The 17,599-nt window shown below is 38.3% G+C and overlaps 1 protein-coding gene across 1 annotated transcript in view; it reads right to left on the bottom strand.

The window, feature by feature from the left end:
• CA10 (carbonic anhydrase 10 (inactive)) overlaps window positions 1-17,599 on the bottom strand; it is a 364,325-nt gene that overhangs the window by 189,027 nt on the left and 157,699 nt on the right. Inside the window, exon 4 of the mRNA XM_088138547.1 lies at window positions 13,952-14,094. Within this exon, the coding sequence (XP_087994673.1) occupies window positions 13,952-14,094 (143 nt within the window). The remainder of the gene's footprint in view (window positions 1-13,951; window positions 14,095-17,599) is intronic.

Here is a 17,599-nt window from a genome sequence, read left to right on the forward strand (position 1 = left end):
TGATGATGTCATAGCTCAAAGAAACAGTTCAAACTAAGTGACTTCCAAATAACAATTAAGTCACAGCATGAATTAAAGAGTTATCAGTAAGAGGCATACAAATTATGGTAAATAAAATAAAAATAAAGTGACTCATTTGTTTCTGTATTTGTTAAACATTTAGACATTTGTATCAAGCACGTTAACTTTCCCAGCATTTCACATTACAGCTTCAGATGATTAAGTTCTCTAAAAATCAATCACAAATCAGTTTTCAGATGACACTGATGTGTTATTGCTATTCATTCCTCCTGCACCGTTTCTAGCACTTAATTTTATATTCCTGCAGTGTTGAAATATAGCTTGTGCCAGAATCTGTCCTTTTAGTAATCACCAAAGCAAAGCCTGGCAGTTGTCATAAATTACACTCTTGAAGGGGGGAAAAAATGCCAGTAATACTCTGAAATGATTGAACTGCATGGAATCAAAACTAGCTGTCAGAGAATCCATTTGACCAATCTCTCCCTCTATTTCTTTCCCTACATTTAAGGCAGTAGGCTTCTAGTGTTGCAATTATTTGGTGCCAACATATGCTATATAAACCAATTATTAATGAAAGCATTTTTAAATTGCGTTTTTTGGGGAAGGTGCTTTCAAAAGAGAGCTCTAAAGGATACAACTGAATAATTTTCATTTACCCACACAGGATTATGAAGTTTAAATAATAGCCTCTAGCCAATGAAAACTGATTTATTCCATCCCCAAACATCAACACCAGGTAGAACCAGTTTTCGTGACAGCAAAAAAGAAGTTGCCATTTCAATAAAACTACAGCTGCCTTTCAAGCCAAAAGCCTGATTATTATAATGAGAGAATATTTCAACAACATTTGAGAGTTTATGCCCATTTTGCTCCTTGGGTCTCATTTGAATATTTTCTACCTAAGGTTCTTTTCTTGCTGCATGATGGGAGCGGTGATCCCAGATAGATGCATATTTTAATATTTAATTTTTTGTTCCCTCTTTGGTTTTGTTATTTTTTGTCTACTGTATTGCTTATTTTATTTTGTATATTTATGCAGTGTTCTAAGTATGCTTTTATCAATTGTTTTAACCAACGGTTTTAACTGTTTGAATTTCATTGTAAGCAGCAAAACTGGAGGATGCTCTGTGATAGAATATTTCAGGAGCAGGATTAGAGAGCCAGATGTGGAGAGGGGGATGGAAATGGAGGCCATACATCCAGGCAATTCATAGCTTAATGTGTGTCTAGTCACATCCCTTTCTTCTGAACCTTATTCAAGGCCATGTTTCAGAAGATGTGTTGTCTGTTTTAGGAAGCAGATTCACATATTTGCACATGCTGATTGTGAGGATAAAAATCATGTTTTTACCCAGAAAGAGCCCATGGTCCTCTGCAATTGTATACAACATGTAAAGGTTAAGATCCCAAAAGAGTTTCCTAAAAGCAAAATGTTTTAAAAAACGCATGCACACAAGGGATATTCTGATCATACAAAAAAGAAAAATGTAATATCTGATAAGGGCTATAATGTAAGCTTCATTCAGAATTAACTTAGTATTTAGAAAATTTATTGGGAAGAATTCAGAAAAAGCTTCTCTGTTTTCCAGGTATTACCGTATTTTTCCGACTATAAGACGATACTTTTTTCTAAAATCCTTACCCTAAAAACTGAAGGACGTCTTATTCAAGGAAGTCAGCCAAGAATCGCGCGGTTCCAAACTGCCCATACTTTGTTTTTGCAGAGAGGCTTCCTCCTATTGCTAGCCTCCAATCATGAGTGAAATAGCTTGTCTCCCAAACAGACTTCCTCCAATCACAAGCCTTATGTAACTGACGTCAGCTGATGCTGAACAAACCAATTAGAGGAAGGCTGATTGCAGAGACAAGCTATCGGCAGTTTCACTCGTGCTTGAAGGTAATCAGTTAAGCAAAAGAGCCTGGAAATAGAGCTGCAGAGAGACGGTTTGGACCTCCTCCCACCGAGTGTATCAGGTCAATGTTAACTAATTACTAAATAAAAATGTGTTCTGCACTACCTTTAAAATATTGATTTTTTAATTTTGGGCTGGAAAAGTGGGGGCCGTCTTGTACATGGGGGCGTCTTATTGTCAGAAAAATACGGTATCTTCTGGACCATAACATGGGCAAAACAATTGAGGGAGACAGTCATTTTAATTCTCAACAGCAGCTATGACTAAAAATTACTTGGAAATTAACCAATCCTCACTTTTTAATCAAGGAAACCCATTCTGATGGACAATGCATATTCTCTCTACTCCAGCACAGGAAACTCTCACAAAAGAAATATTTTAAAATGGATTGTGACACATTCTCTTTTACAGTAAGAAATACAGATGTCTAGACAATGTATTACAGAACTGACATTCTCTCCCCTGCCCCCTCCCCATGTCCTCTAAAACTATACAACTGGAAAAGGTTTCTATACAATTCCTATGCTGAAAACAACCATTCCTTCAAAAGAAGACATACTTTTGCCTTCAGGGGTTATGACCTGCTTTCACAAGACAAGAAGAAGAATTCAATGCCTTCTTTACTACGGTCTCTTGTTTATTTTTGTGGAGATTGGTGAGTTTATTCCTGCCCTCCTGCTAGTCAGACTGGGTCACAAAAGGCTATGGGTTCAGTGAAGTGGGAAGCAGTTAATTTATTCCTATTGATTAGAAACAAGGAAATGATGGCCTCCAATTATTCCTCCGGCTTCTGTATGAGATCTGACTTTAGCGAGATTAGTATATTTTTATAACCCATTTAAACCAGTAAATCCTTATTAATCTGATATTTTGTAGCAGAGCTACCAACCTACCCACATATTAAATATACAAAATCAGCTACACGTCTAAATTTAATGCACCAAATGTTATGATTTCAAGAACAAATGAAATTATACATGGTGTACTGCTAAAATAGCAATAATTTTACATCTAAAAAGCTTTATGGATCTCTGGAGGTGATGAAGTCCAAAGCTTGGGGGTTGCTACAGAGAAGGTTTGTTGTCTCATCCATGTCCCCCTTCCTTCAAGGGAGAGGCCTTCCCAAGGCATTCTTACTGGATGGGTAGATTCAGTTCTGGGAAGGTGGGCAGCCCCATAGTGTATGTTCCAAAGTTCCTTCAAATGTACTACATCTCCAGCATAGAGAAGGCAAGAACCAACCTTTTAAAAATCAAACTTTAAAGGCCCAATAAAACTTTAAAAGGTTGTTTAGTCTTACTTAAGACTTTGTCCAATATACTCAATGTTTCCACAATTCCAGTGGCTGTGAAGACATTGGGAACAAAGAATATATACAACATATTGCAATTCAACCTTTTGGGGTTCATTATATTTCTTTTGTAAAATCTCAGACATCTTAAAGGTGTCATTACTTAATAGGTGGTTAAGGGTAATGATCCCATTATGAGCCCATGTTTTCCATGTATATGTATATGCATATGCATATATATTACCAGCTATTTTAAACTAATTACTCCCAAGTATCAGTTTCTCATGAGAGGATAAATCAGATTTAGGTTTCTGTCCCATAAGGCCCAAATATGTCTGATTGCCTTCAATGCTGGAAAAGTCATCAAATTCCTACTATAGTGTCAAGAGCTTGGCAGGACACTAAATAGTAGGTGTCCACCTTGAGACCACAATGGCATATAGTTAATTTCCCCTCCAAACCATGATTGAAATTAAGAGAGCCAATGAAATTATTTAAAATCAGGAAAATTAAAATCATCATCATCATAAGAGAGACATAATTTTAAGAGAGAGCTCTCAAGATATATATCAGTCTTGATGCAAAATTCATTTTGATGACTTGTTTACCACAAACTTCCCACAAATTTCATCTATTTCTTAATATCCTCTTTTAGCTGGGTAACAAATGTGCCTGTTCACTAAACTGAGTATTTTCCTGTTTCCTCATTCCTAGGAAAATATACAAAAGCTATATAAGTATGTATGTATGTATGTATGTATGTATGTATGTATGTATTTTACAGTGTTTGGATCCTCCTTGCCAACTGGTGTAATGATAGACTTACTGCAATTTATGGTATAGCCAGAATATTTTCCTTATAATTGTAGTATTGCTACAAATTTAGGTAAAGATTATTGATAATCATTGAGAAACCCAAAACATCATCTGCATATAATATCATCCCCTATTCAAATATAGCTAAACTAATTCCTTTAATTTCACAAGTCTTATTAGGTACATGAAGGATTCTGACACCAAATTAAAAATTTGAAGAGCTAGAGCATATCTTTGATAATTTCCTTGTTGTATTTTAATTACTGGTGAAATTATCTCATTACTAATTGCACAATCAAAGGATTAAGATAATATATTAAAATTGAAGAATCAATTCTGTAGGAAATATCATCCTCGGTAATACTTGAGCCAAAAATGTCATTTGACCTATATCAAAAGCTTTTTTTTTTACATCCAACAAAGCTGACATCAGATATTCATATTTATCAGCATACAAAGCTATTATATCAACGAAAAGTCTTACATAATCTGAAGCTTGACACTCTTCAGATTGAGTAGTACGAATTAATGCAGTAAATCTTCTCCCCAATGTAATTGTAATCTTCTATAATCTGTAATCTTCTCACTAATGTAACTGTTAAAATCTTAGCATCAGCATTTAACAGAGATATTGGATGGTAACTTGTACACTGGGTAGGATCCTTAACAGCCTCCAAAATTAGTGTTATACTCTTCATAGTATGAAGCTGAGCAGGCTTTGTTTTCATAATGTGTCTGAAATAGTCCAAAAACATAGGAGCTACTTCATCCTTCAAAATTTATACCACTCCATAATTATTCAGTCTGGTAAGGATCTCATCATTATCAGTGATACCATAGATTTTCTGTATCATTAGAGATGTATTTAAATTCCTTGACTGCACATTTGAAATTTATTGAAGATTTATTACATTTAAAAAGCATCTACCTGCCCACCATATCCACATGTGTAGAATATTATTTTTATAAGATTGAAAAACCTGAGAGTTAATTTCATTGGAATTAATGTAATTTGTTCCCAGAAAACGTCTTATCAAAAATATTATTTTGCTTTGTTACCAGTGTTTCAGAGGAAAAGCCAATAATTCTCCAATAATCTTTCTTTCTTTTCCCAATACATTTATTTCATTTGTTTTTTAAAAAAATATTCCATGCCCAAAGCATGTCACGGGGCCAATTGCATCTTAGCATGATATGCTTCCCAAGTTTGTTTCATGGCATAGCTGTCCATGCTGCTTCTACTTCTAGTTCAAGTTTTCAGAGTTATTATTCATGCCTTGTTTTCTGACAGGAGGTTCAGTCTTTTAGCCTATCATGAATAAATACTTTAAATGTATCCTGAACTATCTCCAACTTAGTTGAACCTCTAATTATTTGAAAATACAGGCCTATATCTTAATTTCATTGTTTCATGACCTGTAATCATTCAGCAAGATAACACCTCCTACTAATTGGAGATTTTCAATTTGTGTCCCAGCTCAATGATTTTACTACAGATGAATTATCAGAAATTAAAACTGAATGAATGTTGCATTTTTCAAGTCAGTTAACCATTAGTGAGAGCCAGTTTGGTGTAGTGGTTAAGGTGCTGGCCTAGGAACAAGAGGATGGTGAGTTCTAGTCCCGCCTTAGGCATGAAAACAAGCTGGGGGACTCTGGGCCAGTCGCTTTCTCTCAGCCCAACCCACCTCACAGGGTTGTTGTTGTGGGGAAAATAGGAGGCAGGAGTATTAGGTATCTCTGGGGGAGATGGGTGGTATATAAATTTAATAAATAAATAAAATATAAAATAAAATAAAATAAAATGTTTGCCACTTAAGTTATATATTAAAAAGGCAAGATAAAAATATAAAAATAATAACAACAATAACAATAGCAACAATATAATCCAATCTTCAGCATGTGCCATATGAGGCAGATAAAAAGTATATTGTTGCCTGCTTCAATTTAGAAGTCTCCATATGTTTACTAAATTAAATTCCTGAATATATGTGTGAAAAACACAGTGACTCTGGGGGGTAATTATTTTTGTTTTAATCTTATTTCATCAAATAAGGGATTCAGAATTAAAGTCTCTAGCAACTATTATTTGATCAACCCCAAAAAGGTTTACAATTATGTAAAATATTAGTTTTATCTTTGAACCATTAAAATCAATCCACACCATCAGATGATCTACATGTTTAACTACTAAAATTATATAGTGCCTTTCAGAGTGTTAAGTCAACTATAAATCAGATGTTTTCATTAAAATAGCCACTTCTCTAGCAGAGCCTGAATTTCTATTTATATAAATCTGCTCATTTTCCTGAGAAAAGGTTTTTCTCATTCAGAAGAATATGTAGTTTTTGAAAAAAAAATCCATCTTTTCAATACTCTTGAAATAGCTGATTTTCCTGTATAACTAAAGTTCCATTTTACTATCTAATGGAAATACCTAAAACAACATTGTGTTAGGTCTCATGCAGACCCAATATATGCAAATCCTTTGTATTCAATACAGTAAGGCTCTTATTTTGTCTCCATACAGTTGCATTTCATTCTGAGTGGGAAATTCAAGCATTAAATGTGTAAACTGACATTTATTTATGTTATCACACAGTTATTTGTGTTGGTACAACACAGCTCAAAAGGCGTTTTTTTAGGTGGAATGTGATATGTTACCTGGTAGTTTTTAATAGTGAATAAAACTGAAGAATAACTAAAATGACTTTGAGAAGACACCTTATAGTCAGAGCTTTGATCCATCAGACTGTCAGTGACTTTTGGAATCAAGACAGCCTTCTTTCTCTGGTTAGATTGAGGACTGCAGCTGAGCTCTTTCCATGCAAACCACGGGCTGTACTCCTGGGCCTCAGCTGTTGCTGTTTTCATTTGGTGAAAAGAGCTAGACCAGGGAGCAAGGACCTTCTGATCATTTTAGGGATCAGATTACATTTATAACCTGACTTGTCCTCTCAGATATTTACTGTGTGTTTCCCTTTATATCCTGAACTATAGCATGTGGTGTAATTCCATGGAGTTGTAGGAAGATGAGTAATGCTGTCATTTCAAATGTGACAATATATGCCATGTACAATCAGTGTATGTAAACCAGTAGTGCATGGTGTATAAATGGATTAAATGCAATTTCAGGACCCTACATAAAAAGACTCTTGCCCTGGAGTAGGCCACATACTGCTCTACATACCAGCGTGCCTCCAGACCTGTCTCTTGGGATAAATTAGGCTCCCTGCCCAACTGGACCCTCATCATTTTTAGATTCATTAAAGATAATATTAAAATAGGAGGGTATCATGCTGCAAAACAAAATGTCAGCCTGTAGCATATCCTGTGTTTAAAAGAATGTGTCTGGTCCTTAGATGGTTAAAAACAAAAATGCCTAGTCCTTTGTTTGAAAGTGTGCCCATTTCAGGCCCAGCCCAAGAACAACGATGAAACAGTCCAGTCGAGTACAGTTCCTTTATTTGCTTACGCCAGTGTTGTCCAAACTTGGCCACTTTAAGATGAGTGGACTTCAACTCCCAGAATTCCCCAGCCAGCCATGCTGGTTGGGGAATTCTGGGAGTTGAAGTCCACTCATCTTAAAGTGGCCAAGTTTGGACAACACTGGCTTACGCCTTATAGACAGAATCTTGCCAGACTAAATTTATACTCCTGCAACTAGTGGATATACCCTGTGAGATTTTAGGGAGTGGCCATCCTGAACCTCTTTCTCTTCTCATGCTCCCCCTGCAGACTGTGCTGCCTCTTGCCTCCTCCCCCCCCCGGAATGCACCCCCTCCTTCCCCATAGCCTTGACCTCCCACATCACTCTCCTCCTCGTAGATACATTCCCTCACAGCCCACCAGCTTAAAAAAACAAACAAAGAAAAAGAAATGGTTTGTGGTCAAATGAATCCCCCAAGAAATTGTGGCAGCCAATTTGGGAATAGATATACTCCTCAGGCTACCATGTAGGCTGCCAAAATCTGGACCACCATTAGACGGCGGCACAGAATGTTTTCTGTATCCCCCACTATGATCCTATCTATGGTGGAAGGGGTGGAGCTTATACCATGGCATCCAGAAGCCCCACCCTAGTATAAAACCAGAAACGGAGCTTGTCAGCTGACACTGGAAAACCCTCTCCCAGGACACCGGAAGGGGCAGGACCTACAAAATGATGTTATAGATCACAATTCAGCCCAAGTGAATTTATCGTCATTTCTTTTCTGTGGTTTTCTGCTACTTCAATAAACATTAATTGCTGTTTTGATTTAATTGAGTCTACTGCTTGAAGCAATAATCCAGGTTATTAAAAAATTCAAGGTATGTCAATACTCTTAGGGTAGGCACCCTTGATCTCTCCTACGCTATACAGTGGTTGTCTGGTTTTTGCAGCCTAAATATTAAATGCCTACCTGCCCCCTGCAACAGTCATTTAGTGGGAATGCTCCCCATATGCTTTTTAAAATTCCAGATGTGCCTGCCAACACAATAAGTCCTTTTGCCATAACTATTTAAAGAGCTTGGTTACTGCATGTAAAGTTAAATCAGTGTTACTCTCATTTAACAGAAATGCAGAAGAGGAAACTCTGCAGTTGCTAAGCCCTTGCTTAAAGATGGTGACTATTTATGCTACTGGTATCCTTAGATAACCTTGCCTGTTGTGGGGCAAAACTGAAATCAGGTCAGCCATAGAAGAGCTTATGGTAGAGCACATGGATTACAAGCAAAAACTAACATGTCCTGAAACGTGGAGTCCTTGGGGTTCTCTGAGCTTGGCTGTTTTCTTACAGACGTTTTGTTACCTGTCTGGGTAACATCTTCAGTGCTGGAAGGGGGTGGGGTTTGCTCTCTGTTTATACACAGTAGCTTGCCCTATCAGTGTTGTTGGTGGAGGGGTATGGCTTTCTCCTTGGTACTTCCTTGATTAGGCTGCTGTTTACTGCTTGATTGTCTGTCTGAGTTGGTAATGCCTTGATTAGGGTATTGTTTACTGCTTGATTGTTGGTCTGGTGTTAATCCTGGTGTTAATCTCTGCTTATCTGGGGGATGATTGCTGGTGAGGAGGTGTTCTGGTATTTTTGTTTCCTTTTTATTGTCTCTTTTGAATAGTGTGTAAATGTTGTTTATCTCTATGTGCCTTTGATGGCTGACTTGTCTGAATACCAAGCCTGAACACCAATACCATATGTCCTGAAATCCCCTGCAGGAAATTTTAGAGAACCATGGTTAGGTTTTGTAGACAAATTCAAGCTGGCTGGACCAAGGGTCTAACTTATCATGAATCATAAGACTGATGAACCAGTCAAGAAAGTAGGAAAGGCATCTTCTCTAATATCCAAGCACATTTAACAATGTAGGCTCCTGGCAGTTGGAGCTTCAAAATACAAGCTGTTGCAAATAGGTGCCAAGTTTGCTTATATAGCAAATTTAGCATGTAACAGTCCTCTTCAGGGAGCAGCTTGATCACTTTAGCCTTAAGACAACAGCAGCAGCAACAACAAAACTCACAACCCGTTTTGGAGCTAGAGGCCGACAATATTTATTGTTTGATGGACACAGGTCTTCACTTGTTGCTTAATCAAATCTTTTGTTTCCTCCAGTGGTGCTTATGCGTCGTGAATACCAAAGGAAACTAGAGAAAGTGATATTACTTTTCTTTCATTTGTTTGTGAAGCACAGATGGATGTGTTGTGTAAATTAATGAGTTAAAATATTATATTAAAAATGGGCATTTAACTGAAAATGGCCCTCTTGTAGATGTTTTAAAAATGAATATAATGAAATAAAAACAAAGCATTATGATGAGAGAACTGCAACATGTGGGGTTCCTTCAATATCTCCATTTCTTCTAGGGGAATTCATCTGCATGTAAACTCATTAAGAATTTCAAGCTGCTGTTTCAGATCGTGGAATCCAATTAGGTGTGCCAGCAACACACAGTCTTATAGAATTGGAGAGCCTCTTCATAATAAAAGAATGCAGCAGAGTAAATAATGAAGAAAAGTTCATTTAGAAAGCATGCATATTGAGAGCAGAAGGGAAAAAAAGAGTATTTTGTCTTGAGGCCCTCCATATGTTGCGGGACTTTGCATTCTGTCAGACTGCATGACCAATAGTCACGATGATAGAAACTGTAGTCCAGCCACATCTGGAAGGTCACAGCACTCCATCCTCTTCATATTCATTTTCATGTACAACATATAAAGTTCTGAAGCTACTGTCTCTTTCTGGGTCCTAAAACCAGGGCATTTAATTTTGCATTTTTCCCTTTATTCTCCAAAACTTCACCTGTGCTACTTTATTTGGATCAAGCTTCAACAACTTCTGAAAATCACAACAAAATCAGATGATCGAGTCTGAACAACAGTCAGCCAAGTGTTTGATGGGGATCTGTTTGTCTTTCAGATCAACAGAAATAGAGGGGAGATTCAGCTAGATCAGGCCTGTACAGTTTTTGATTCATCAAGCTGGAAGCAGCCTACCTTGTATCAGTGGCTTTCTGGGAACCTGAGAGGAAATATTTCCCACCTCCAGCACACACCTATTCCTATTACCTATGGTACTAACGGTGGTTTGGAATTAGGAATGTTCACTGGATTCAGATGAATCTTGAGCCAAATCAGGTAACTTCAGATTGATTCTGTGGCTGCCACAAACTGGATTAGTTAAGTTGCTTTAAAGAATAGCAGAGGGGTGCTATCTATGTGTGAGGTCTGAAACACTTCTTCCAAATCACTTTGAAGTGTCCACTGCCCTATTCTTTTTAAATTACACCCCCTCTTAATTTCCCTTATGTCTCTTACTAATTCAGTAAGACAAAGTCCCTGTGCTCTAATTGCCAATGAAATTAAGATAAGAAACCCTACTCCACTCTATAATTTCCAGTCTCATTTAAGCTGAGTTCCTAAGGGTGGATGGATACCAAGCAGAAAGCAGTGTCAATAATGGACTTCACTGCTTTGGTTTGCTCTTACTTTTCTGAACATGGGAAATCTCAGGATAGGAGATGGAAGGAGAGAAACTGAACAGTTAATGGGCACCTTGCAATCACTAGGAATGGTTCATGATGGGACCTGCAATCACAGGGCAAAAGCAGACAGCCACATTACAATACTAACCTCCAGCCTTGGTGTGAACAACAACAACAACAACGGAAGCACAAACTGTGCTGCCTTCATTGCAGATCCCTTTTCTGCCCCATAAATGAGGCCAGCAACAGGTACTGTCCTTATTGTATTAATGTCGGACAAGTGAAGGGAACTGATTGGTGGATTCCCCCAGCTTCATTTCCCTTCCCACCCAGTATTGCCTGCCAGTGCAAAAACAGTGATCAAATACTCTCCCTGACATCGGGTAGGTTGAGCTGGGGTTGGATTAGAGTAAGCAGTTGTTTGGAAAAGTAAGTTTAGCCAGCTGTTGAGTTGCCCAACTGACATGTTGCAAGCATGGAGGTGCTCTATGCCTGTGGCCTTTCACTTGACTACTTTTGAACAGGGATCTAGTGTTCTTCTGAAACAGGGCTAAACCTGTATCCAAAAATAGCCTGGCATACCCATCACAGGCAAAAAGAAGGTTGTGCAGAGTGAAGTGGGAGGGAGCTCTCCTGACCTGTCAGTTGTGCTGTTTCTGAACACAGGTCACGTGCCAACCCATGTTCAAGGACAGCCTAGCTGGCCTGTAACAGGCATGGAGGAGAGGGATGGGATGAAGTGAGAGGGAGCAACTGATAATGAACATGCTTCATCCAACACTAGTGTTGCAAGGAAATGGCAATGTTGATAATGAGTGTTCAAGGAGTCCAGTTCTCACCTCATGGCTGATAGTAGCTGGAAATAATAGTGGAGAGCCACAAAGAACACACAGCTGTAATTTATGTGCATGCAATCACAACAGTTGTCACTATGGCACCTAGTCTCACCAAAGCCAGAATTCAACCCCCCCCCCCGCCACCAATTAATAAAAACAATACGATGTATGGCCATACAGAAGCCCTTCTTGGCAGAAGCAGAAGATCTGTAATACACCCAAGGGTGACCACACTAGCAACACTCAAAGAACCTGACTCTCCCATTTTAAGCTCTAACCTCCTCCTCAACATAAGAATAGCTCTCTTGAGAGATCACTGAACCCATGTTTTTAAAAACTCAGGTCTAGCATTCTTTCTAACAAGCATTACATTTGTGTTTATAAGTTCACATAAGCTCTAAGAAGTGCTTTGGAAAATGCTGATCAGGCATTACAGATACAGAAGCCTCTGTAGAAACCAGGATTCTGGTCTGTGTCTCAACTCGAGCCAAAACAGCCATGGAGGGCAATTTTCAGTTACTAGAAGGGAGGGGGCATGCCTAAAGGGGCTGACAAGATCTGGGTGGTAGCCAATCCTTGATCACATCAAGCAACCATCCCATCAGTAAAGCATGCCACATCATATTCATGGTGGGAGAAGAGAGAAAACACTACAGTACTTTAAAACTGGAAAGCTAAAGATACTAAATTGTCTCTGTTATGGCCTGAGGATGAGAGGAAGGCAACATCATAACGATATGGGGAAAAAAAGGTGATAACTGGACCATTTTGTGCTGAGTTGAGATTGAGACTCTGAGATAAAACCAGAGTCTTCTGAGAGAGATATTTGAGAATAATGTTTGTATTTGCTTGGCAGATTTATATCTTGCCTTTTTTCCCAGGGATGCTTCCTGAAAGTGGGCAGAAGTCCCACTCACAGAAGAGACTTCTCTGCCTGAAAATATCATTCTATTACATCAAAACCTCACAAAATATTACACCTGTTTCCCATACTTGTCAGTGAGAAACATAACCTTCCATTTCCTAAAGTTTGCTTTGGATTCTGACATAAGTCAAAGCAGGCAGCATCTGACTCCAGCCAGATTTTCTGAATTGTGAAACTGGGGTTTGTATACTCAAGTGTATACTCTATTTTGAATCTCTGGATAATTGAATCTCCAATTATCTTTGAGGGCTAGAATAATGTGCATTATCCCAAGGCTAACACAGTTACAGGAAAAGTCTTGGCTATCCTCTGGCAAATGGCAGTGATTAAAACTCTCAAATATGCCTAGATATACAATTTGAATAAATTACCACCTCAAAGGGAAAATTATATGTCTAAAACTGAGCTGCACAGCAACACACATTCCAGTCTTGTTCCAGATTCCAGTCACTGATGGGGATCTGAAATATAGTCTAGGGATGGGTGAATCTGTTTTATTTACTACGATATTCACATTTTTCAAGCGCCAAGTTCTTTTTACATGTCCTGTTCTACATCAGTTTGCAAATAATAATGATAATAATAATATCCCATAATAATCATGCATATGAATTCTTGTGCATAATTATTCTGTCTTGATTCATTTATAGGTTTAAGAAGTGTAAATTGGGTAGGTTTATATTAACAGTTCTGGATTAGATTTATCCACAGGTATGCCATGCTATTTCTATAAAATATTTTCTCCCAAGTTCAGATTAGTACTCTTGATCTAAATCAGCCTTACCAACACATCTAGGGGGCATAGGTTAGGGGAGCTTGCATCTACATAGCAGGCAGGAGAGGAAATTGGAAAAAGACTTCAGGAGTATCCAGAAAGATGCAAGTCATGATATACATTGATTGCCATTCTTGCAACCATCATTTAATTTCTTCGTTACTTGGTAGAAATCTGTAAATATTAAAAATGATCACCATCTATACATGGGACACAACACAGCATGTGACAAAAGTGTTATTCACAACAGTAAGAAAGTATGACTTTATTCACAAGAAATAAGAAATTTGTCTCTAAGACGCGACAACTTAGATGTCAACTGATGTTGAAAACACTGTCACATATATGGAAAGGAGCCAAAGTTAAAAATGTACCAGTTATTTTGACAATCGAAAGTACAACCAGAGTCTTACCTTTCTACCCCCTGTGTTTATCCGAAGTGGGGTAAGGAAGGGGTCAAAGATCATATGGCTGGTTTCTATATTGACTGGTGACTGCCGTTTTCCAACGGAGCAAAGGTTCCAGGCTGAATTCACCAAACCCCAAAAGGAAGGAACTGTAGTACAGAAAAGAAAGGAAGACATTCATTTTGGGGAGGAAAATTAAGGAAAGCAGTATTGGTATTGCATGCCACATATGCAGTTTGAATTAGTAGCTTCCACTGCCCAAAGAGGTAATATTTATTTCTGGGGCAAAGGAAATAGCCCATTCTGGACTGGAACCCCCAGAAAGAGGTCCTTATCACCTATACCAGTGATGGCAAACCTATGACACACATGTCAAAGGTGACATGCCATGACGTTTCGGGTGACACGCCAGTGTTCACCAACACCCAACAACTATTCTCCCTGTTTGAGTTACCAAAGAAACTGAGTTTGTTTTACTCATATTTCATTTTTGTAATTATTTGACATTTCTTTATATACTACATAGCACCACGCATGATTGGACTGTATTTTTTTTAAATAAATGAATATGTAAAGAATTGTTTCTCTTTTATTCAGGGGTGGGTGACCCACCAGAAGAGTCAAGTTAGGCATTTTCCAAATGTTTGAAAAGCTTTGCCATCACTGACCAGTACTGAGGATCCTGATATGGGTCTGAGACTCCGTGCTGAATTTATAAAAAACAGCCCTTCACAGCAGAGCAGAGCTATATACTTCAGTTCATACCCAGCATGGCTCTTAGCAAACTCAGTGCTATAAGAAGGCACAAAAACAGCTATCCTTCAGTCCTCACCAAGACAGACGCCCAGAAGCTCGGTACATATATTGGCTGGTTCAAGTCTTCTTTGAAAACAAGAACCTGTATCGTTATTTTAGTCAGGTCTCTAAAATAGCTGACTGCACCTGTTGTGCTCTATGTGGATATCTATAATTATCTGTCTTTGGACAGGCATTTGATGACAAAACAGGCCTTAAGTTAGCAATTCAGTCATGAAAGACAAGGTTACTTCAGCAAATGTTTTTAAGACAGCCACAAAGAACACATTCTGTCAAACTAGCCAGAGATGTTGTCACTTGACAATAACTCTAATAGGAGCCTTTAAAAGAGCAGGGGCAAGCAGCTGTCTTTCCCTGATCCTTTAATATGAGTAAGCTACGTGCTATGAGATCCATTTCCCACCAACCAATTCATTTGCTCAATGCTTGTTCTTACACCAATAATGCTCAGAAAATTAATTTCCAGCTTCACTTCCTTTCACTTGTGTTAACTTGCTGAGCCTTCTCTCTCCCCCACCCGCCCAATGACAGAAGCAGCCAGTGAGCTTAGAAATTATCACTGTGCTTGGTGAAGCAGCAGAACTATAACAAAGGTGGATGTGTCCCCAGACCTAAACATCCGTTTTTGACTTAAGAGATATCATGATCTCAGGGGAAGCTGAGCTGTAGACAATGGGCATTGAAAATGACCCCATAGCTATGGCATTCCAGAAGGGTTTGAAAGCACAGAAGGTCCTCCAAATGCAGCAATTGTATTGCCATAACTCAGGTCCAATAGGGCCACTTTCAGATCAAAGATTTTTATATAGCTTCCTTATTGCTTATCTAAATTTCTAATGTTAGAAGCTTCCCTGAGAAGGGCAGGTTATGCTTACTGAGATGGACATATACTTGCTTGATAAATAAACATGCATGTTTTTAATTCCTAAAAAGGTAGACAAGATGAGGTTTAGAGGTGCACACTAATCCTGAGGGTCAGGTGGCATGTAAATCAGTGGATTGCCTGAAAGTTAAGTAGATTACTAGATTCACTCAAAAGAAAAATCCCTGCCCCAAATATTAGTACAGCCAGCACTGTGTTGTATTCTTGATATCTTTCCTTCGGCACCAAAGACCAGCAGTTAAGTGAAATGCTATATTTTTCAAATGCATAATACTGCTTGATATTTGCTTAATAATATCCACTTGGGTGAAGGAAAATTAAACTAGATTCAAGTTGTGGCAAAGCTATAAGTTATAAGAGCTGTTATATGGCCCGTCTTTGCTAGGGATTCCAAGCAATAGCTTATTATGCTGAAAGAAAAAGCAAGTAGGAAAGAACAGGAACTGCCCATAACAGACCAAAAGTATTATTCACAACTGTTGGCCATTTCCAAGTTCCTGATTTATAGCATCTTATAGAGCCAACCAGCTAGAAAGTCAGTCTTCATTACTAATATATTGCCACAATGATGTTTGGATGGCTCTATAAGATGCTATAAATCAACTGTGTAGAAATGGCCGATGGCAACAACAAAACATTCCTTTGGTAAAAGTTTCAGCATCTCCAAATGCTGTGAAAAGGCCAAACCAGCAGTGCTACCCACATAATGCCACATAATAGCTACAATATATAGCCAACTCTCCCAGGATATATAGAATTAATGACCCTGAAGCAATTGGACTTTCATGCAATCAACTGTTTTAGCTAGGAATGAGTTGCCTATGCTTTCGTTCTTTGAATTACCACATGCTCCCCCAATCTCATGCCAACTGATTTAACCAGGCAAGGAAGGTACTGGAAATTCTTATTTTTGGAACAGCGTACGCACACTTTTCCCCCCACAGTGGACTGAAGTTACTAACTGCCTGTTAAAAAACAAAGATTAGGGGAAAAGTCCAGTGACCTTGCAAGTTAATAAAAAGTACAGCAGACACATCTTTTCAAAAGAGATGTTTACAAGGTAAGCTGTTTTCCTGCTTCTTGCCTATGTGCACCAATATTAGACACCATTCCTTTCAAGGGTCACTCAAATGGACAGCCATGAAACAACTTCTGTGCCTTAAGTACCATTTTTTCCCATAGTTTCAAAGCAAACACTGCTATGCTTCCCTTTTGTCATGTACAGTGAGTAGGGAGAAGGCATTTACAGGTAGTTCTTGATATATGACCATTTGTTTAATGACTGTTTGAAGTGATGACGGTGCTGAAAAAAATGACTTATGACTGGTACTCACACTTACGACCGTCACAGCATCCCTGCAGTCACATGATCAAAATTCAGTTGCTTGGCAACTGGCATGTATTTATGGTGGTTGCAGCATCCTGGGGTCACATGATTGCCATTTGTGACCTTCCCAGCCAGCTTCAAACAAGCAAAATGAATGGGGAACTGCATGATTCACTTAATCACCATGCAATTTGCTTAACAACTATGTGATTCACTTAACAACTGTGGTGATTAGCTTAACAACCACTGCAAAAAAAAATAAAACAGGCTGTGGTCACATGATGCCTGGCTTAACAATCACACCACTTAACAACAAATTTTCCAGTCCCTATTGTGGTTGTAAGTCAAGGACTATCTGTATGGTTACACCAACATTCAGGAAAGAGAATATTTGCCTCTTCATTGTGGCTGGTATTTTATCATTTCAAAAATACAAGAAAGTTTTCAGCCAGTTTAACATAGATTACCACCATTAAATGCAGATTGTATTCAAGACTGCTCAAGGATGCCTCAGGATTGATTTTTTTCCCTTCAGCATGGCTATAATCCAGGGTTAGCACAAGGCTCTACAGAAAACAATGATCTTTTCCAGACCATGAGGACTTTTGTTTCACAAGGTTTTACAATG

Source organism: Python bivittatus, unplaced genomic scaffold (assembly GCF_059951505.1).
Source record: "Python bivittatus isolate LINGU-HERP-01145 unplaced genomic scaffold, Pbiv_v1 ctg000220_np1212, whole genome shotgun sequence".
In the NCBI taxonomy this organism is placed as follows: Eukaryota; Metazoa; Chordata; class Lepidosauria; order Squamata; family Pythonidae; genus Python; species Python bivittatus.